General features: G+C 44.1%; 1 protein-coding gene across 3 annotated transcripts in view; it reads right to left on the reverse strand.

Annotated features, from left to right (window-relative positions):
• POLR1E (RNA polymerase I subunit E) overlaps positions 1 to 22409 on the reverse strand; it is a 30907-nt gene extending 8498 nt beyond the window's left edge. The window contains exons 1-7 of one of the 3 annotated variants that reach the window (XM_035016293.1): positions 8349 to 8403; positions 8021 to 8314; positions 7345 to 7448; positions 6068 to 6144; positions 4308 to 4393; positions 1731 to 1789; positions 818 to 962 (exon numbers count right to left, since the gene is read on the reverse strand). In XM_035016293.1, coding sequence (XP_034872184.1) covers positions 818 to 962; positions 1731 to 1789; positions 4308 to 4393; positions 6068 to 6144; positions 7345 to 7448; positions 8021 to 8096 — 547 coding nt within the window. In that variant the 5' untranslated portion in view covers positions 8097 to 8314; positions 8349 to 8403. Of the gene's footprint in view, positions 1 to 817; positions 963 to 1730; positions 1790 to 4307; positions 4394 to 6067; positions 6145 to 7344; positions 7449 to 8020; positions 10499 to 21427 lie in introns of those variants that run through there. The other 2 variants (XM_035016291.1, XM_035016292.1) reach the window with 2 other exon arrangements.
• Positions 22410 to 22431: the final 22 nt, after the last annotated feature.

A 22431-nucleotide genomic window follows, 5' to 3' on the forward strand; every position in this document is an offset into this window, starting at 1 on the left:
GTCTGTACCATATGCCAAAAAAAAAAAATCTTCATTAAGATTTAAATATAAAAAGTAAAATTGTGAAAATACTGAAAGAAAGCACAGGAAAATATTTATATAATCATAGGGTTTGAAAAGATTTTCTAAAAATTACTAAAATCCCATTTTATTTTTTTAATTTACTTACTTATTTTTAGGTAGGCTCCACCCCCAGCATGGAGCCTAATGGGCGGCTTGAACTCAGGACCCTGAGATCAAGACCTGAGCTGAGATCAGGAGTCGGACACTTAACCAACTGAGCCACCCAGGCGTCCCTAAAAATCCCATTTTAATAGAAAAACTGCTCTTATGTAAACTTTCTCTTATGTTCTTATAATGCATTTTAGCAATAAACACGTTTTTAAATAATACAATTAAATGCTCAAGGTGCTGCTGAGTTTAAGAGAAAAAGGTCTGCTGATCCCAAAGTGAAGCACTGTCCCTAGAGGTTCAGTTCATCATCATCACAGCAGGTTTCTTGCCCCAAACCTCCCTGTGACCCCCAGAGGCCGAGGGTCTCTCCCTCTGCGCCCTGCCAGCTGGAACCCTGGCGGCCAGGACACGGCACACACACACCCGTCCGCACGCCGGTCTCCTCTACTTGACTGGGAGCTCCCTGAGGGCAGATGTGCCTTACTATTTCCAGACTCTGTTCCCCAAGGAGGCACTCTGTGAGAGTCAGGAAGGAATCCAGCCCTGATGCCCTTTACTTCCATCTGGGGGGCAGGTAAAAGATCTCAAGAGAAGAGGAAGCCGTGTCTATGAGCAGACTCTTACCCAAGTCCCAGCTGCTTACCAGTCACACCCTTTGCATCAATAATATTCTCTGCAGCTTTAGCTACTGCACAATTCAGAGATTCACTGCCAACTCTGTTCATTCTTCTGGAGTTCAAAGCCCGCTTCTGTTTGGTGGTTCCAAAGGCATCGATGCAAGAATCCATCTGTGCGTAGACAAATCTGGTTTGTCTAGGGATAGGCTGGGCACTACTACTCCTAGCTGTGGGACTTGGGGAAACTCGCAGCCTTTCTTAGCCAGGATTACCTCACCTGTAAACTGGGCTGAATCATACTTGTTGTAGTAATGGATCTGAAGGACTCGCTTTGTAAACTGCATGGGCTGTTTACAAATCAGTGGTGTCCCCGTTTGCACAGTGAAAAGCCTGAACTAGAAAGAGGATTGGTAAATCCGGCACACAGCCTACCATTTTCCAGCCCTACATCTGCAGCAGACCTCGCTAATCCCTCACGCTCTCCCACTGAGCCTGAAGACGGCCTCATGCCGTTCTCAATACAGTGCCCAGCCAGTGCTGAAGACTCAATCGATTTGCCATCTGGGGTGAGATGAGCTTTGTAGGAACCGCCTACACTGAAAATCCTGAAGTTTACTTTGTTTTAATGTGAGAGCTTCCAGGCTACAACCAGTATTTTCTGAAACTTGCATTAAATCCAAAACCACCTGTTACGCTACACCTATGTCAGCCCAGAGAACAGCTCCAAACACCGGCACGGAGCTGTGTCTAGCTGCCCCGGACGGGAGGACGGCACCGTGTGAGGCCGAGAAGCCTCTCCCAGGTAGACTGTCTGGGGAACCACAGACTGAATGAGCTGGGAGCAGCCCTGTGTTCAGCCAGCTCATTTTAGTGATGGAGAAATGCAAAGGCTAGAAGAAACCTGCTTCAGGTCCGATGTCTCAGTTTGGTCACACTTACCTTTTCTCTAAAAGTTTTGGTCTCACTCTCCTGTATCCATTCACTCTCAACTGATTCATCTATCAAAACACAAAACAAGCAAAAACAGAGAAGGGGGGAAAAAAGCAAGCTGTGAGGCCCACAGGTTTTAAGAGTGATTAATATTTATTTCAGGGTTAATCTAAGAAAAACAGATTTCTTTACTACAGGACTTCCCAGAGTTTAACATCATGGATCCTGTGAACATTTAGTCTGTGGCTTTAGTATACAGTTAGAGGATACGGAGAATAAATAAGGAGTCAAACGAAGGGGTCATCGGGTCCAACCTCTTCATTTTACAAATAAGGAAAAAGCCTCCCAAAGAAATGATGTGCCCCAGGTCAGTTCACCAGGCAGTGGCCGAGATGTGACTAGAAGCCAAGACCTCAGCTCTTTCCAGTAAATAGTTTTGCCCTCCTTATAAATGACCTAAAGGCAGGCATAAATGTGAGGTATGTGTTACTTACATGAAGCTCTCTAATCTCCCATAAAGTATTCATATAGGGGCAGTACAATCTAGTGGACAGGAACATAAGCTCTAGAGTGACCTTGTCTGAGTTTCACTCCCAGCTCCTATACGTATATATGAGATGAGATATATATAACATAATAACTCAACATAACTAATTTAAGTTATGTTAACATTACTTATATAATTATAAGTGATAATATAATTATATATTAATATAATTATAATTTATAATTATATATTAGTATAACTGTATAACTTACATCGTATCATATTATAATATACATGTATATCAGCAGTATGTCCCTGTCAAAGTCTGTGCCAGTTTTGTCACTGATAAAACCACCAGAGGGTTGTTACATGAAGTAAATGATGTTGTGCGTTAAAAGAGCTTAGAACGGTGCCTAGCACATAGTAAGGAATCAATAAATGTTGCATGTGCGTGCATGTATAAATACATATATGCTGGCTAGAATAAACCATTACTTACAAATTTTTTACATGTAAAAACAAAAATTTGTTTAATCAACAGATTAATGAGCAATTTCCTTTGCCTCCTTAGAAGTCAGAAAAGCATTTGGAGGATAATTTTTTTTTTTTTTAAAGATTTTATTATTTATTTGAGAGAGAAAGCATGAGTAGGGGGAGGGGCAGGGGGAGAAGCAGGCTCCCCGCTGAGCAGGGAGCCCCAAGTGGGACTTGATCCCAGGACCCTGGGATCATGACCTGAGCTGAAGGCAAACGCTTAACTGACTGAACCACCCAGGCACCCCCAAATACAACTACATTTAAATTATCCTCCCAATGCTGGGCGCCTGGGTGGCTCAGTCAGTTAAGCGTCTGCCTTCAGCTCAGGTCATGATCCCAGGGTCCTGGGATCGAGCCCCAAATGGGCTCTCCGCTAGGCGGGAAGCCTGCTTCTCCCTCTCTAACTCCCCCTGCTTGTGTTCCCTCTCTCGCTGTCTCTCTCTCTGTCAAATAAGTAAATAAAATCTTTAAACATAGTTGTATTTGTTCGCAAAGCAAGGAATCCTTAACCTATAGACTCTGTACCCCTAGGAAAGTCACAGATAGGTTTCAGGACTCAAGAGCCCTTTACAATCATATGCAAAATCTCATATATATTCTTGTATATTACGTACGTTTCTGGGAAGTAGGTCCAGGTCCTCCAGATTCTTAAAAGGACTGGCACCACTGCACTGAGGGAATCAAGCTGCACTACTGTGTCGGAAGGTATGAGGCAGATCCACCAAGATCCTAACAATCCTTCCTCATCTATACCCTCCCCCACTGTGGTTCTCCGTATTTAAGATTTAGGGAACAGGAGCCCCTTGAGTCTGACCCTCTCACCTATCACTCTGGAAGATCCCACTCTAGCCCTGAGCATTCTAAGATGCCAACACAGAGAAGCAGTACAAGCTCTCCCACTGGATTAGGGAAAAAATGGATCCCCTCCTAAATTAGAAAAGTGTAGAGACTTCTCTTCAACATGAAAATTACTGTCCAACCCATCAGTAACTCCCATCACCTGCTAGAGACCCTAAAACCTTTACTCCAACTAGAACAACGAAGTTAAGAAAGACCTCTGAATGAAAAAAATATCAGACGTGCCCTCCAATATTCTGCTCTGATCACTGCTCAAGTGGCTTTAACTGAGACTATTTTCTTTTTTTTTTTTTATTCATTAAAATATTTATTGAGCAGCTAGGGAGATACAAAAGTGATTAAAACATCATCAAAGAGGTGAGGCAAATGCACACATCATAGAAAGCCAAGTGTAAGGGGTCACTGAATCACAGCAGTCAAAAGAAAAGTGCTTTAGGAGATCAAGAATGAGAATGCTTCCAGAAGACTATTTTCTGATCTCAAATCTGTAAACACTGTAGGGACAGGACCTATGTCTGGTTTGCTGGTTGCTGTATCTCTAACCCCTAATTTGTGCCTGGAGCATAGGAGGTCATCAATAAATATTTGCAGGAAGACACCCTTTTAAAAATAACTACAAAATGTGTTTTACAAATCAAAAACCAACTCATCCAACAAGCCTAAAACATGCAGTGTTTTTGTGAGCCTTCATACCAGGGCCCTACCTGAAAACAGGGGCTGCATGTTGAACAACTCAGCATCATACACCTCCATCTGGCCAGAGGTCTTGTTCAGAATTCCCACAAAATGCCTGAACAAAGGAGGAATAACACCAATGACAATAGATTATTCAAAACGTATTGCTTATACAACTTCCTTTTTCCTGCTTAAAAGTTCTCACTGGCCCTTCTGCCCCAATACGCTCGAGGAACACAACATTGGCTGCTGAGTAACAGTAATCCCCTACAGCAGCCATTCTTAGCATAAGAGGGAAAGGAAGGAAGGAGGGAGGGAGTTCATGAGATACTACCCACAACAAAGGTAGTTCTGGAAGGAAAAAAAAAAAAAAGCTACCAGGTGATTCTGGTAGCCAATTACATTTGTGCTCACTGGCCTAGTAGTGGGAAACCCTTTGGGGATAGAAGAGTCTAGAATTACACTAGCATTTATTGCACACATGAATTTTATGGAAGCAAAGACAAGTAAAACTGTGGGGATTATGGGGAGAAGACCAGTCTGAACTAGAGAACTTCGTAAAGGCATGCCGCGGTGTTAACAGTTTTAAGCATATAAAATTAATCTGACGTCTATCAGGGTGGTGCCATGGGGGCTTTGAAAGGGCCTTTTTTGGGGCGCCTGGGTGGCTCAGTTGGTTGGGTGACTGCCTTCGGCTCAGGTCATGATCCTGGAGTCCCGGGATCGAGTCCCGCATCGGGCTCCCTGCTCGGCAGGGAGTCTGCTTCTCCCTCTGACCCTCCCCCCTCTCATGCTCTCTCTATCTCATTCTCTCTCTCAAATAAATAAATAAAATAAAAAAAAGAAAGGGCCTTTTTTGTGGTTCACTGTTGGATACTATCAGAGAACACTGTCCGCCTTCTGCCAGCGCCTGACAGTTACTCAGGCTGTTCCCGTGGACAGTCTTCATCGCCCCGAGGGGGAGCCTGGGGGTTAGTGAAGGGCAGAGTTGCCAAAGCCAGCTGATCAATGGTAGAGCTGCATGGAGACCCTGGAGCTTTTGACACTACCAAACCCTTTCCTTGTTCCAGCAGAAACTTCTGGCAAGCTTTGGCCTATTGATCACACACTCCAAGTAAGTGGAGAAGGCCACCTTTTGGGAACAAGACAGTTATAAAGAATATTGCAAAGTAATGAAGGTGATCAAAAGGAACTTTCAGTTACAAAATAAGTAAGCCCTGGGGATGTAATGTGCAGCATGGTGACTGTAGTTAACAATACTGTGTATCTGAAAGTTGCTAAGAGAGTAAATCTTAAAAGTTCTCACCACAAGAAAAAAATTGTAACTCTGTGTGGTAATGGATGACTGCTTATTGTGGTGACCGTTTGCAACATAGACAAATATCTAATGGTTATGCTGTACACCTGAAACTAATGTCATGCCATATCATATCTCAACTAAAAATTGTATTATTTAAGTAATCTCTACTCCCAATGTGGGGCTCAAACTCACAGCTCCAAGATCAAGAGTTGCATGCCTCACTGAATGAGCCAGCCAGGCGCCCCTAAAAAATTATCTTAAAGAAAATTACAAATAAATGAGGTTTTAGGAAATCCAACAAATGTAACTCATTATTTTCTTTTCCGGCATGTCTGCATGCTGGTGTGAAGGTCCCTGGATCTGGGAACACAGGGTCATGGTAAACCTCTCCAGATTTCCCCTACTGCCCCTAAAATAAAGACCAAAAACAGCAGTGCCAGGCTCACCATCACTATCCTCCCCTTCTCGCATCCCTTCCCCTACCCCTACCTGCACAGAGTGTTGCATTTGAGAGCTCCGGTCCCAAAATTGTTTCCCACATAGGAAAGTCTGTCTGTTTCAGCTGCCTAAAATGTAAAGGGAAAAGCACCACTACAACCAATGTTGAAACGTATTAAGCATCTTGACCCCCTTTCCCACATTTGCAAAAGCTTTAGAATCCAAACCGCAGTGGATTAGAACTAGAGAGCCTCTGGAAGATGATCCAGCCCCACTATCCAAGTGAATCCACGGTGTCCCTGGGAGAAAGGCAAGAGGACTTTTAAAAGGGAAGCCCCAGATAGTGCCAGCTTCTAGCTGGTCTGAAAAGTTCTTGGGGGAGCTGCACCACAGGCCTTGGGAGACAGGTCCTGGGCTCCCAGCACTTAGAGGCACGCAATAAAATGGTTCTGCCAGCAACCTTCAGGAAGGGCCCAAAGTCCAAGTCCTTCCTGAACTTCTTCGCCCACCTCTCCCATGACTACTCCTTATATGCTGGCAGGACTATGGAAAGGGCTTATTCACTCCTCAATCACAGCCAAGCTTTTCCTGCTTCCCTATGTTTGTCCCTGCTATCCTCTTCACTTGGAATAGGAAACCTCAGCTGTCAAACCGTCCTCCATCCTTCAGAGCTCAGCTTGGCCAGCCGCACCCTCCCCCAGGAAGGCCTTCTGGCAAGAAGAGACTTCTCTGACTGAGCTCGCTCTCCCTCCCTCAGGCTCTGAGCTTGTCCGCTTGTATGAGTTACTGAACTCAAAAAACCAGTTCTCACCTCTCTAAAGCAGTGGTTCTCAACCTGGCAAATCCCCTCGGGGGACATGTGGGAATGTCTGACATTCTGGGTGTCACAAAGAGGAGGTGCTACTGATATCTAGTGATTAGGGGCCGGGGAAGCTGCTGAACATCCTGCTATGCACCGGTCTGGCCCACAACAAAGAATTATCTGGGTCAGAATGTCAATAGTGCCGAGGCTGAGAAACCCTGCTCTAGAGTAGGAGCTCCCTTAGCGTGGGGCCAGGTCCGATTTAGCTGTTTCCCTTGCAGCTTACAACACCAGGCCACAGTGGGTGCTCAATAAACACTTGCTGAATGAACAAATCAGGGAAAGGCCATCACGTCACCAAAAGCCTGTCCCCATACCCCAACCTGCTGGGACTCACAGGAGTTCTTCAAAGGCTCATTTGCTATCTCCCTTTTCTCCTCTCCCTCCCGCATCCACCCACACCCAAGGGCCTCTAAGGCCTCCAGAGACCTGCAAAGTGGAGGCAACTGGCTACCGCGGCACTTACTAGGATCCGCTGACTCTTCTTCCTGGGGTTTGTGGAGTCATTGCTCTTGTACAAAGTAAAACGCATGTTGCCTGGATTCTGCAGCTTCCCATTGGAGAACTGGACTGTAAGATTGCAGCCCAAGAATGAGATGAGAGTAGAAGGACCCACAGTGTATGGTAGGGAAGAACTGGACTGTTCGTTGGGAGGGAGTGATTAAAGGAATGGGAATGGTAAGGAAGCCCAGGTCCTGACCTAAAGGGGGACTGAAGGAGGTCCTGGTCCAGTTGGGAAGAGGAGATGGGGAAGTGAGGGCAGTGCTGGGGAGGGCTGCAACAGAAGGAAATAACTAGGGGAATAGAGCTGAGGCCTAGCCCAGACCTAGAGAGACAGGGGAATCTCTACCCGGTGGAGAGAAGCGAGGCAGGTGTGAGTGGATGAGGCCATGGATGACCGGTACAGCCCTGGGGGGAAGGGTGCCTGGGACGTCCTCATCCAGCTGGGAAGTGGTGACAGCAAGATGGTGGGATGATGACAAAGGCACCCTGGTCAAGCCCCAAGGAGTGGAGGAGACTGGAGGGGGTCTTGGCCCAGCTGGGAAAGGGGCCCGACAGGGGCAGGAAGATTGCAGAGGCATACAAACGGAATGAAGGGGAGGGAGCTATGGGGAACTCTGCTCCGGTTCCGCAGTCTTTACCCAGTACTGCTCTCTGGCTCTCGTCGGGCTCCCCACAGTACAGCCACCTCGCACTCGGCAACACCTCCGCCGCCATCTCGCCAGTCCGGACACCAAGGTTGAGTTCGGAGAAACCCGGCCCCGGCAGCGTGAGCAGTCCACACGCGGTGTCGGAGCTGCGGGGCGGAAGAGGCGTGGCCTCACCGGCACCGCCTCGCGCGTGCGGAGACGGCGTGGCTCCGCCCCACCCGACACCGCCCCCTATTCGCTCTTCCCCTGAGGGCGGAGGCGTGCCATCCCCGCCCACTCTTCGCCCCGCCCCTCCGCATGGAGAGGCGGGGCTTCCGCCTACTCGGGACCACAGTCCTCTCCTCCGAGGCGGGGCACTCCGCCTGCACCTGAAGGGTTGTGTGGGACCAGGGCAGTTACCACAGCAGAAGGGCCAAAGCAGGACCCTTGAACGTGGACTCAAAGGAGGGTATTTTTGAAGGACAAGAACTCAAGTCGTCTCATCTCTGTTATCCACATTGCCTTCTTTCAAGACTCAACAAATGACGTCACCAATTGTCCCAATAAAGTTTTTATAGCAGAAAGAACCTGTTCCAAAACACAGGTTGCGTTTAGTTTTCACCGCTCTTCGGTTTCCTTTAACCCAGAACAGTTCCTCACTCTATTAGTTTAAAATTTTAAAGATTATAGGCCAGTTGTTTTGTAGAATGTCCCTCAGTCTGGATTTGTCTAACGTTTCCAAGTGATTAGTTTCAGGTTATGGGTCTTTGGCAGGAATATCACAGATACGATGCTCATTGTATCCTAGTAGGTGTACTGGTTATAGTAACTTTGACCACTTACACGCCTTACAGTTTTCTCAGCTGTAAAGTTACTCTTTTCCCTTTGTACCTTCCCCTTATTTTGTGGCAGGTACTTAGAAACTGAACATTCTGTTCATCACACTAACAATTTATTCATTTATTTATATCACTCTAGGCTTGTAGATTCCTATTTTATTCAATAGATTAGAATCTGCTACTATCATTTTCAAGTTCAAGTTTTATCAGATTGAGCCAGTGGGAACCCCATTAAGCTGGTTTCTGGGTTCTTTTAACATGTCCACATCATTTTTTTGAACATGTCCTTACTTTCGGGCACAAGATATTTCAGCTCGACTTGGAGTTTCCCTCCCCCAACCCTCGAATCACCCATTTCTCCAAGAAGTTCTGGTTTCTCTTGGTAGAGGATGGTATTAAAAACAAGATCTGTGTAATAGGGACTGCTTTGAGGATGCCATGGCTCCCAGGCCTGAATGAACTGAGTTAGGGAATACATGTAAGTAAACACACTTTTACAACTAACAGTGATTTATTTCTAAATCTAGGATTTCTAAATCCATTTATTTCTAAAATTTAGTATTTCTAAATCCACATTGAAATCCATGAGATCATACTGACCTCTAATTCCAATTGAGCACCACAGGGTTTATTCTGATGTTCTTTCCTCCCATATTTGTAACTTCCTTTGCTGACAGTGAGAAACCTGGCTTCCATTAGCCTTAATATACTTATTTGATCAGTCCTCCTGTAAGTAACACATCTCCCATCACTACCACCACCACCAGCACCTGACATGGAGGTCTATTAGCCCATTCAGGCTCTAACACCTTAAACCAAGCCCTGGCCTTTACATGGCCACTGTATTAGTTTAGAGTTCTCCAGAGAAGCAGAACCAGTAGGAGATCTATATCTATTTATATATTTAGAGAGAGAGAGAGATTTGTTATTATGAGTAATTGGCTCACACAATTATGAAGGCTGAGAAGTTCCATAATTTGCCATGTGTACACTGGCAGGAAAGCTGGTGGTGTAAATCTGAAGGCCTGAGAACTAGGGAGGCCAATGGTGTAACTTCAAGCCCAATGACCGGAGGAGATGAGATGTCCCAACTCACAGATGGGGCAGGAAAAAAAATGGGAAAACTCCTTCTTCCTCCACCTTTTGTTCTATTCAGGACCTTGAGGGATTGGATGATGCTCATCCACATTGGTGAGGGCAGTCTACTTCACTGAGTCCACTAATTAAATTAAAAGCTAATTAAAATGCTAATCTCATCCAGAAATACCCTCATAAACACACACAGAAATAATGTTTAATCTGGCACCTAGAAGCCAGTCAAGTTGACACGTGAAATTAACCATCACAGATGCCCCTCCTTACTCTGCTCAGACTCTGACAACCCTCACCAGGGTGTCCCCCTGCCCAGATGTCCTTCTCACCTTGCTTGGGCTCAGACAGTCTGTACCAGGCCACACTTTTCCACATGGATAACCTGCTCATCCTGCTTGGGCTCCAGCACCTGCCCTTGACCACTGCAGGCTCCCCTATTCCTCTGAGTGGAAAGCTACTTTGCTTGACCCCACTGAATGGCTTTGGGGTTGACTTGTTCAGGGGGAAAAAAAGGAAAAAAGGGGAGGGGGGAAAGGAGCTTAATTGCCTACTTATTTACCTGTCTCCCCTATTGGAGACAGACTTACTTGCGGTTAACAATAAACAAGTTGGGAGTTAAGCAATAAACAGATTTATGTGGGTTGTTTTTTTTTTAAGATTTATTTATTTATTTGAGAGAAAAAGAGAGAGCACACAAGCAGGAGGGGCAGGAAGAAGGAAAGAGAATCTCAAGTAAATTCTGTGCTGAGCATAGAGCCGGACATGGGGCTCAATCCCATGACCCTGAGATCATGACACGGAGATCATGATCTGAGCCAAAACCAAGAGTCAGATGCCCAACCAACTGTGCCATCCAGGCACTCTGATTTATGGTTTTCTTTACTGCTGCATCTCCAGTTCCTGGAGCACTGCCTGGCACATAAGTAGATCCTCAATAAATGTTGAATGAATGAGTGACAGGGCAAGGAATGAATCTGAATCATCACTAATCCTAGGAACCTCAGGACTGGAGCTCAAAGATGCTTACTAATGGTGCTTAAAATTAACGGGTATTGGGTTTACACGGAGTAGATTCTCTATAAATGATTGGTTGAATGAAAACATCAGCAGTTAAGTCAAAGTTAAAGGCTGACAAGACAGCATGGCTAAAAGGAGTCAATTGTAGTTCTTGAGAGGTGTCCTGACCCCTCCTGATATAGGGACATATGTATGTATAGCCTTTCTACTCAAAGTGTGGCTTTTGGGCCAGCAGCATCAATGTTATCTGGGAACTCATTAGCAGTGCAGAATCTCCAGCCTCTGAATCAGAATCTGCACTTGATAAGGTCCCTGGGTGATTAGTGTGCACTTCAAGGTTGAGAAGCACAGTCGTAAAAGATTGTTTCCCTTTTAGGCACATCTTTACCAGTCAGACAGAGTCTGTGAAAGTCCTGAGAATGGGCTGCTTTATGGCTGGGTGGAAGAATGAAGAAAGCACATATGGATTGAGAGCAAAGACTCCCAGAAGTACAGCAGTTAAGAATTCAAAGTGACAGTGCTTCTATTTGAGGAAGCAAAGTGTTAATGGCAGGGTGACTGGGAAGAGGACTGTAGTATGCCCCTATGTTGTTTAATTATTTAACAATGATTCAAAACACATGTACACCATATGTGTATAAATGAACGTGTATATAACTGGGATGAGGCAAGATGGAGGGAGCCATCTTCTGGCAGTGACCAAAATGCAAACACCTACAAAGGCCTCTTCTAAATTAGAATCAGGGGTAATCACAGGCTACATTTATCATAAAATGTTTGTTTATAAGCTTAGTTTGGAAATTCGGAGACTTCTGGAGTTCTCTCTTAGCTTCATTTTTCAGGAGAGGGAGCCGATGTTTACAGAGTAAGAAAGAATAAGGCTGGGGCGGGGTGCGCTGGTGGCGGGAGGTCGTCCTCTTTTCCTTGGGTGATATCTCCACCTGCTGGCCGTTCAGGATATGGCTAAGGAAGACGTGAAGCACTTGTAGCAACTCAGCATGTACTCTCTCCCAAGCGTTTCTTCTGCCTCACCGTTTCTCTCCCTTTCTTCCACCTCTGCCTCTCTTTTTCCTTCCTTTCTTTTTCTGCTTGCCTCACTCTCCTGTTCTCCCTTCTGCCTTTCCTTTCTCTTCCTTCATATCCCTGATGCAGACTCCGCTTGTGTTCTGTAGACGTGGACAGCTCATTTCTTATGAGGCCGCCTTCAACGTGGACAGGTTTTTCCTTACACAAAGCTGAATCTACCTTTTTTTTTTTTTTTAAGATTTTATTTATTTATTTGACAGAGGAGACATAGCGAGAGAGGGAACACAAGCAGGGGGAGTGGGAGAGGGAGAAGCAGGCTTCCCGCAGAGCAGGGAGCCCGACGCGGGCCTCGATCCCAGGACCCTGGGATCATGACCTGAGCCGAAAACAGACGCTTAACGACTGAGCCACCCAGGCGCCCCTGAATCTACCTTCTGTAGCTTCCCCCTGCAATTCCAGTCCTGCTCTCCAGAGCGACACAGAACACGACACATTTCCTCTGCCCTGAGCCCTCCAAAAGCTTGACCACTCTGATCACACTTTGCATTTATCTGCTCCTCTCCTTCTCAGCAGCTCCCTCCAGCCCCTCAGCTATGTCACACACCAAAGTTTCTAGGTCTCTCCTCATCCAGGTCACCATGGCTGGACACACGCCAATATATCGGGATCCCTCTACCACTGTGGGACCCCACATGGATCAATACTCCAGTTCCGGGCTGGTTAGCACAGAAAGGATCCATCACTTCCTTTATGGTATCTCCTAGCTGCCTTTCCTAATGAAACCAGTATGTGCGTTTATTCTAAGCATCTTATAATGTTCAGTTAACTTATTTGGAGTTAACAATAAACAAAAATTCTTGATTTTGCTTCTGCTAAATCACATCATACCGAATTTTTTTTTTAAAGCGGATTCAGAGGGGGGTGCCTGGGTGGCTCAGTTGGTTAAGCATCTGCCTTCAGCTCAGGTCTTGATCCCAGGGTCCTGGGATCAAGCCCCATATTGGGCTCCTTGCTCAGCAGGGAGCCTGCTTCTCCCTCTCCCTCTGCCGCTCCCCCCGCTTGTGCTCGCTCTCTGTCAAATAAATAAAAATCTTTAAATTAAAAAAATAAAAAATAAAACCAATTCAGAGCTTTATATGAAGGCTTGTTAAGTGTAATCATGTCAGATTTAGCCTGTTCAGTTATTAAAATTTTTCCCAACACTTTAGATTTTTAAAAAATTATCGACCCAAGACATATTTGATGTACAATATTTGGGGGGGAGGCAGATACAAAGAATGCAATTATAGTAACTCATGATCCCTTCCCCACCTAAAGGCAAACATCATTAACATTCTACTTTATTTCTTTCTAGATTTTTCTCTGTGCATATGTATGCTTATATAATTGATATTGTATTCATTTTTTGATATTGTATTTTTTGTATCCTCCTTTAAAAATTTTTGAAACATTATCTTGTAAGCCTTTTCTCAAATCTCACATGATAATCCATTGAATGTTGCCACAGAGTTTATACATCTAATCCTCTAGTTGAACATTTATTCCCAGTTTTTTCAGTTACATGCAACATTTCAGTGAACTTCTATTTTTTTTTTACAATGATGAAGAAGTTTTATTATGGGTTTGCACATAATGAAAAAAGAATAAACATTTTCAATTCCCATGGGGTTTAATATTTTCATTTTTAAATTTTTTAAATTGAAGTATAATTTACATACAATGTTACATTACCTTCAGGTGCTGAACTGTTTAAGCATAAAATTGTCTTGCTTTTTTTGGATGTCTTTCTTTGGATGGAGTCCTAGGATTTGAATTAATAGATACACCCGCATGAGCATTAAAAAAAAAAAAAAAAGATCCTTAATACACACTGTCAGATTTTGCTCCAAACTTTTTTCAGATCCTTTAAAATCTTCATGTGTTGGGGCGCCTGGGTGGCTCAGTTGGTTAAGCGACTGCCTTCGGCTCAGGTCATGATCCTGGAGTCCCGGAATCGAGTCCCGCATCGGGCTCCCTGCTCAGCGGGCTCCCTGCTCAGCGGGGAGTCTGCTTCTCCCTCTGACCCTCCTCCCTCTCATGCTTTCTGTCTCTCATTCTCTCTCTCTCAAATAAATAAATAAAATCTTAAAAAAAAAAAAAAAAGTTCCTTATTCTTTGGCTATCCTTCACCAGTCCTGAACAGGAGGAACTTTTAAAAGAAAAAAAAAATTTTCATGTGTCTTCAATACTATCCAAGGCACTTTGGGAGATAATAATGAAAATACATGATTCTTGCCCTTAGGACTTAACTAGCTAGATGGAACACAAAAATGGAAAGAAAAGCATACTCAAGGGTGGATACTGTTAAAAGTCTTTGGAAATTCTCTTTTTAGTTCTGTCAGTTTTATTGCCTTTGTTATGAAGCTTTGTTACTAGCATCATATTCATTCAGTCTTGTTCTCTCTTCTTGATGAATTAACTCTTTTATCATTTGAATATGATAAATATTAAATATCCTTCTTTATCTCTTATATCTTGTCCTAGAGTCCACTTTAGCTGCCATTAATATAGTCATTCCAGCTTTCTTATGAGAGGTGTTTGCAGGATTTATTTTTTTCTATCCTTTTTACTCTTACTTATTTGTGTCTTTATATTTAAAACAGGTTTTTTTTATAGACATGTTCCATGCTTTCTTCTTTTTTTCGGTTTTTTTTTAAGTGTTTTTTTTTTTTTTTTTTTTAAGTAATCTATACACCCACTGTGGGGCTCGAATCTACAACCCTGAGATCAAGAGTTGCATGCTCCACCAACTGAGCCAGCCAGGTGCCCCTAGAGTTTAGTTTTTAAAATATACATTTTTTAAGATTTTATTTATTTATTTGACAGAGAGAGAGAGAGAGAGACAGTAAAAAAGGGAACACAAGCAGGGGGAGTGGGAGAGGGAGAAGCAGGCTTCCTGCTGGCTTCCCACTGAGCAGGGAGCCTGATGAGGGGCTTGATCCCAGGACCCTGGGATCATGACCTGGGCCGAAGGCAGACGCTTAATGACTGAGCCACCCAGGCGCCCCTAATTTTTTTTTTTTTAAGATTTTATTTATTTGACAGAGAGAGACATAGTGAGAGAGGGAACACAAGCAGGGGGAGTGGGAGAGGGAGAAGCAGGCTTCCCTGCAGAGCAGGGAGCCCGATGTGGGGCTCGATCCCAGAACCCTGGGATCATGACCTGAGCCGAAGGCAGACGCTTAATGACTGAGCCACCCAGGAGCCCCTAGTTTTTAAAATATTTTAATATTTGATTCATTTGACAATAAATTTGTTGTAAGAAGTCAAATAAATATCCAACATATTTTTCCCTCTAAGACTTCCAGTTTCAGTCTCTTTTAAAAATTAATATATATTTCTTCCACTGCTTTGAAATATCAACTTATTCATACATCAAATTCTTTTCATATTTATGTCTATTCTGGACCTTCTGTTTTGATGCATTGATTTGTCTGTTTATTCATATGCCAGGACCAAATTAGGTTTTTTATGTGTGGCAAAATACAACATAAAATTTACCATCATAATAATTTTTTTAAAAGATTTTTTTTATTTATTTTGAGAGGGAGAGAGCCTGCGTGCGAGAGCAAGTGAGCATGAGCGAGGGGGAGGGGCAGAGGCAGAGGCAGAGGGAGAAACAGGCTCCCTGCTCAGGGGCCCCAATCCTAGGACGCTGGGATCATGACCTGAGCCAAAGGCAGAAGCTCAACGACTGAGCCATCCAGGCGCACCAATCATAATCATTTTTTAAAAGATTTTATTTCTTTACTTGAGAGAGAGAGGGAGAGGGAGAAACAGACTCCCCACTGAGCGTGGAGACTGATGTGGGGCTCCAACCCAGGATCCAGAGATCATGACCTGAGCCAAAGTCAGACACTTAACTGAGCCACCCAGGCGCCCCCATCACAATCATTTTTAAGTGCACAGTTCACTGGTATTAAACACTCATAATGTTGTGCAACCATCACCACCATCCATCTCCATTGCTCTTTTCATCTTGTAAAACTGAAACTCTATATCCATTAAACAGTAATTCTCCAATTGCCCCTCCTCTCAGACCCTGGCAAACACCATTCTACTTTTCATCTCTATGATTTTGGCCATCCTAATTACCTCATATAAATAGAATCATACAGTATTTGTCTTCTTGTAACTGGCTTATTTTGCTTAGCATAACGTTCTCCAGGCTTATCCATGTTGTAGCATGTGTCAGAATTTCCTTCCTTTTTAAGGTCAAATAATATTCTATTGCAAGTATATACCACATTTTGCTTATCTATTCATCCATTGGGTTGCTCCCATGTTTTAGTGATTGTGAACAGTGCTGCTATGAATATGGGTATACAAATATCTCTGTAAGACTCTGTTTTCAATTCTTTGGGGTATATGCCCAGAAGCAGAATTGCTGGATCATATGGTAATTCTATTTTTGATTTTTCAAGAACTGCCATACTGTTTTCCGTTTTGGCTGCAACAATTTACATTGCTACCAATAGGGTGCAAGGGTTCCAGTTTCTCCACATCCTTACTTGTTATTTTTTATTTTTTGGACAGTAGCCATCCTAATGGGTATGAGAGGGTATCTCATTGTAGCATTGCTTTGCATTTCTCTAACAAGCAGAGATGCTGATCATCTTTTCATGTGTTTATTGCCATTTGTATATTTTTTTTGGAGAAATGTCTATTCAAGTCTTTTGCCCACTTTCAAATTATATTTTTGGTTTTATTTTGTTTTGGGGTTGTTGAGTTTTACTTCTCTATATTCTGGACATTAGTCCTTTATCAGATATAAGATTTGCAAATATTTTCTCCCATTCTGTGGGTTGCCTGTTTACTCTGTTGATATTGTATTTGATGCACAACATTTAAAAAATTTTCAAGTTCAATTTGTCTATTTTTTCTTTTGTTGTCTGGGCCTTTAGTGTTATATCCAAAATATTGTTGCCAAAATCCAATGTCATGAGGCTTTTGTTCTATTCCTATGTTTTCTACTGGCAGTTTTATAGTTTTAGGTCTTACATTTAGGTCTTAGATCAAGTTTGAGTTAATTTTTTTTTTAAGATGTTATTTATTTATTTGACAGAGAGAGTGAGCGAGCAAGCATGAGCGGGGGGGGGGGTGGGTAGTGACAGGCAGAAGGAGAGAGAGAAGCAGGCCTCCCGCTGAGCATGGAGCCTGAGGTGGGGCTCTATCCCAGGACCCTGGGATCATGACCTGAGCCCCCAAAGCAGATGCTTAACCGACGGAGTCACCCAGGCACCCCACTAGTTATAGGTCTATTCAGACTTTTCTATTTCTTTGTGATTTAGTCTTGGTAGGTTTTGCATTTCTAGGAGTTTGTCTGTTTCATCTAGTTTAATTTGATGGCAAAGAACTGTTCATAGTACTCTCTTATAATCCTTTTTATTTCTGCAGAATTTGTAGTGATGTCCTCATTTTCATTTCTGATTTTAGTAATTTTAGTCTCTTCTTTTTTTTTAGTTCATTTAGTTGAAAGTTTGTCAGTTTTGTTGATCCTTTCAAATAACCAATTTTGGGTTTCATTAATTTTCTCTATTGTTTTTCTATTCTTTATTTCATTTACCTTTATTAGTTTTTTCTTTCTGTAGTTCCGAGTTTAGTTTTTTTTTTTTTTTTAACTAGGTCATAAGTTGTAAACCTTGTTAATTTGAAATCTTTCTTGGTTTTTTATTTTTTATTTTTAGAGAGAGGAGAAGGGCAAAGAGAGAGGGAGAGAGAGAATGTTAAGCAGGCTCCACACACAGTGCAGAGGCTGACACAGTGCTCAATCTCACAACACTGAGATCACAGCCTGAGCCAAAATCAAGACTTGGACACTTAATCGACTGAGCCACCCAGGTGCCTCTTAAATCTCTCGTTTTTTAATGTAAGCATTTTTAGCTATAAATTTCCCTCTTTAGGACTGTTTTTGCTGTGTCCCAAAGCTTTGGTCTGTTATGTTTTTATTTTCATTCATCTCTAAGTATTTTTTTTTTTTAAGATTTTATTTATTTGAGAGCGAGAGAGCACGAGTGGGGGGCGGGGCAGAGGGAGAGAGAGAAGCAGACTCCCCACTCAGCAGGGAGCCTGATGAGGGGTTCAATCCCAGGACCTTGGGATCATGACCTGAGCTGAGGGCAGACACTTAACCGACTGAGCCACCCACATGCCCCTCTTTTTTATTTTATTTTATTTTATTTATTTATGAGAGACAGGGTGCATGAGCAGGGGGGAAGGGCAGAGGGAAAGGGAGAGAATCCCAAGCAGACTCTCTGCTGAGCTCAATGCAGGACTTGATCCCACAACTCCAAGATCATGACCTGAGCCAAAACCAAGAGTGAGACACTTAACTAACTGAGCCACCCAGGCACCCCATCTCTAAGTATTTTCTAATTTCCACTGGAATTTCTAAATTGATCCATCGGTTATTTAAGAGTATGCTGTTTAACTTCCACAAATATTTTACATTGTCCAGTTTTATTTCTGTTATTGATTTCTAACATTATCCCCTTGTGGTCAGAGGAGATACTTGGTATAAAATTTATCTTTTAAAATCTACTGAGACTTTATGGGGTGTCTGGGTGGCTCAGTCCCTTAAGTGTCTGTCTTTGGCTCAGGTCATGATCTCAGGGTCCTGGGATCAAGCCCCATGTCAGGCTCCCTGCTCATTGGAGAACATGCTCCTCCCTCTACCTCTGACCCCCCCCCCCGCCCCCGCTTATGCTCTCTCTCTCTCTCTCTGTCGCTCTTGCTCTATCTCAGATAAATAAAATCTTAAAAAAAAAAAAGAAGAAGAAGAAAATCTACTGAGACTTAACTTGTAGCCTAACATATGTTCTATCCTGGGAGATGTCCCAGGTGCACTTGAGAAGAATGTGTGTGCTGTTTTTGTTGGGTAGTGTTCTGGACATGGCTATTAGATGTGGTTAATTGTGTTAATTCTTCTATTTCCTTAACTTCTGTCTGGTCATCCTATCCATTATTGAGAATGGGATGCCGTAATCTCCAGCTATTACTGTGGAACTGTTTCTCCCTCCAATTCTGTCAGTTTTTGCTTCAAATCCCCTGGAAATTGCTCTAGCTGGAGGGGATAAGGCTTGCAACAATGGGGGAGGAGGGTTATGGTGCAACAACAGGCGCCTGTCTCTTCATCTGCACCTCTGTATCAAAAGCAGCAATCAGCAATCCCAAATATTTGGAGGACAGAGTCCTTTTTTGCCCATCTTGGCTCCCACAAGCTGATGCAAGGGGTTCCAGGAACCAGTGCATAGCTGCCCGCCACGTGGCTGAGGGGTGAAGGATGGGTAGCTTCTACTGTGCTAACAGCTAAAACTGACCAAAATTTACTGCGATTTATCATCCAAGCCCTCCCCTAGAGGTTGCCGTCAATAGACTCCAGAGTTCCAAAACAGTTACATCAGACAGATTCTGCCAGTGCAATTATTATGTGGGTGAGGAGACAGATTCTTGGTGCTTCCTTCTCTGCCATCTTCCCAGAATTCTCTCCCCAAGTTTTTTTTCTTACACAATAAAGCATTATGAAATACATTTGTAACTATTAGGGCTATAGCTGCCTTGTAAATTTTTTCCAGAATTTTCGTGACTCATCTTGCAATATCATCTTCCCTTACGAGTCTTAGAATCAAGTGTCTAGTTTCAAAAAGAATCTGGTATTTTCATTGAAAAATGTATATCTTAATTTAGGAAGAATATTGTCAATGATTTAAAAACCAGAACAACCTAAAATTCCTGGTTTTCATAAATACTATTAAAATAATAAAGATTATTATAAAACTTAAATTAATACAGGGGCACCTGGGTGGCTCAGTTAAGCATCTGACTCTTGATTTCAGCTCAGGTCTTTATCTCAGGGTTGTGAGTTCAAGCCCAGTATGGACCCTACTTAAAAAAAAAAATTATGGGGCGTTTGGGTGGCTCAGTTGTTAAGCGTCTGCCTTCGGCTCAGGTCATGATCCTAGGGTCCTGGGATCGAGCCCCACATCGAGCCCCTTATCAGGCTCCCTGCTCAGCCGAAGTCTGCTTCTCCCTCTCCCACTTCTCCTACTTGTGTTCCCTCTCTTGCTTTGTCTCTCTCTGTCAAATAAATAAATAAAAATCTAAAAAATAAATACATAAATAAATCAGGGCGCCTGGGTGGCTCAGTCAGTTAAGCGTCTGCCTTTGACTCACGTCATGATCCCAGGGTCCTGGGATGGAGTCCTGCTCCCTGCTCAGCAGGGAGCCTGCTCGTCCCTCTACCTCTGCCACTCCCCCTCCTTAGGCTCTCTCATTTTCTCTCTGTCAAAATAAATAAATAAATCTTTTTTTTTAAGATTTTATTTATTTATTTTGACAGAGAGACAGGGAGACACAGTGAGAGAGGGAACACAAACAGGGGGAGTGGGAGAGGGAGAAGCAGGCTTCCCGCTGAGCAGGGAGCCGGACGTGGGGCTCGATCCCGGGACCCTGGGATCACGACCTGAGCTGAAGGCAGACACATAATGACTGAGCCACCCAGGTGCCCCAATAAATAAATCTTTAAAAAATTAAATTAATACAGAAGTATATAAGGACTAAAAATTAAATTCTTAAACATTTCCTTATCACCTCCCCCTTCACTGAGGTAACTACTGTGAAGAGTTTGATTGTATCCTTTGATACTTAGCCATATCTTTACAAACTTTTATGTGTACCTCCACATGCAGGTTTTTGTTTTGTTTTATATGTATTTAGATCATTAGAGATGGAGCAATACTATGTACATATCAATTTTTTTGTAATCCTCTGTAGACGCACATTCAGACTGTTACCTTTTTTCTCCTACTAACAGCTGTGATCAAAAGCCTCTTGTATATACTTCCACATTTGTGTATTTCAGAATACATTTCTAGACGGAATTGCTAGTTAAAAGGGAATGAACGCACATTTTAAATTTTGAGAGATACGACCAAGTTATCTTCAAGGAAAGCATCAATGATACTCCCACCAACAACACAGGAGGGGCCTTTTCACACTTTCCTAAGCAATAAATACATAGATCTTTTTAATTTTTTCCAGTTTGTAAATCAGAGATATCTAGCTCACAGCATTTTTGTAAGGATCATGTATATGAAAAGACCTCTCACATTGCCTAGGTTATTGTCAGAATCCATTTTTATAATTTTACTGCCCAATCTGCAGTAAAAACGTGTAAGGGCTCTAAAATGTCAGGCAATCTTAATGAACAGAATTTACCTTCAGACTTCATTGAGGCCTTAAATAAATCCAAAGGGCAACTTTTCCAACCTGTAACGTCTGAATGGATCGGCTATAATGGTATTTAGGTATAAAGTTCTGAAGAAGTGGGGTGTTCCATTTTTAAAAGTCTCCCCCTACCCCCGACCCACCCCACCCCGAAGAGAACCCGCGGCGATCGCCAGCCTGCCTTTGCAAATCTCCCGAGCCACGCACAGCTCCCGGACAGCTCCCGCCGGAAGGCCCCTCACGGGATTGCTTCTCTCCTCTTCACCGGAGGAAGGCGGGCTTCCTCCCCGCCCAGGGCCCGGCGTCCCCGGGAGGCTGCTCGGGCTCTGCATCCGAGCGTGCACCTCGGAGCTCGGGAGCCGCCCCGGAGCCTGCTCTATTCTGACAGCGTCCGCGAGCCTTCCACGTCGGTTCTGGAGCCGGCAGGCGGATCCGACCTGCAGCACGGAATGCGGAGAGAAAGGCGGGTCGGGGCCGGGACGCCCGCCGGACTCCTCGGGTACCCGCGCTGGGAGACGCCGCCGCCGGGCCTGGACTTGGCGGCGGCATCGCACCCAAGTGCCGTCAGACAGACCGTATTTTTGGTTCAGCGATTTTAGCCTGGATTTTGGCCCAATTCAACTACACAGCGTCTCGGAATTTTATTTTCTTTTTCCCAAAGTCTACGAGATGGGAGGAACTCAGCCTCCAGCCCGCCGCGGCTGTGGGCTCCGCAAAGGGCACCGGCTTCAGAGAGCGAGCGGGCGGTCACGAAAGGGCCGGATGCCGCGAGGGTGGGGAAATCCTTCAGGTCCAGCCAATGGTGGGACTCACTCCCCGGCGGATTGGCCTGGCCGCTCGCGCAGACCTCAGGCAGCCGCGACTGCGATTGGCACAATTAAGCGGAAAACCCACTTACCTCAACCATAACGGCTATTGATTGGCTGCAGCACACAGTGTCTTTTCTACAGTCCAAACCTAGAGCCGCTTAGTGATAAATCCCGCCTTAAAAGGCGTTTGATAAGTTTTACGTGTTGTAAGGCAAATGGTGATTGGTCACAGCGCTCACGGATTCGGTCTGTAGTAAACACAGCGAGGTCCTGGGGCCGTCGATTGGCCGGCGTTCCGGGGCCCAGAGTAAATTCCTCCGAATTCCGCGCGCCGGCTGGCTGCCCTTCTGCCCCGGCCCCGCCCCCTCCCCTTCTC

This window comes from Mirounga leonina, unplaced genomic scaffold (genome assembly GCF_011800145.1).
Source record: "Mirounga leonina isolate KUSES-001 unplaced genomic scaffold, KU_Mleo_1.0 Mir_170, whole genome shotgun sequence".
In the NCBI taxonomy this organism is placed as follows: Eukaryota; Metazoa; Chordata; class Mammalia; order Carnivora; family Phocidae; genus Mirounga; species Mirounga leonina.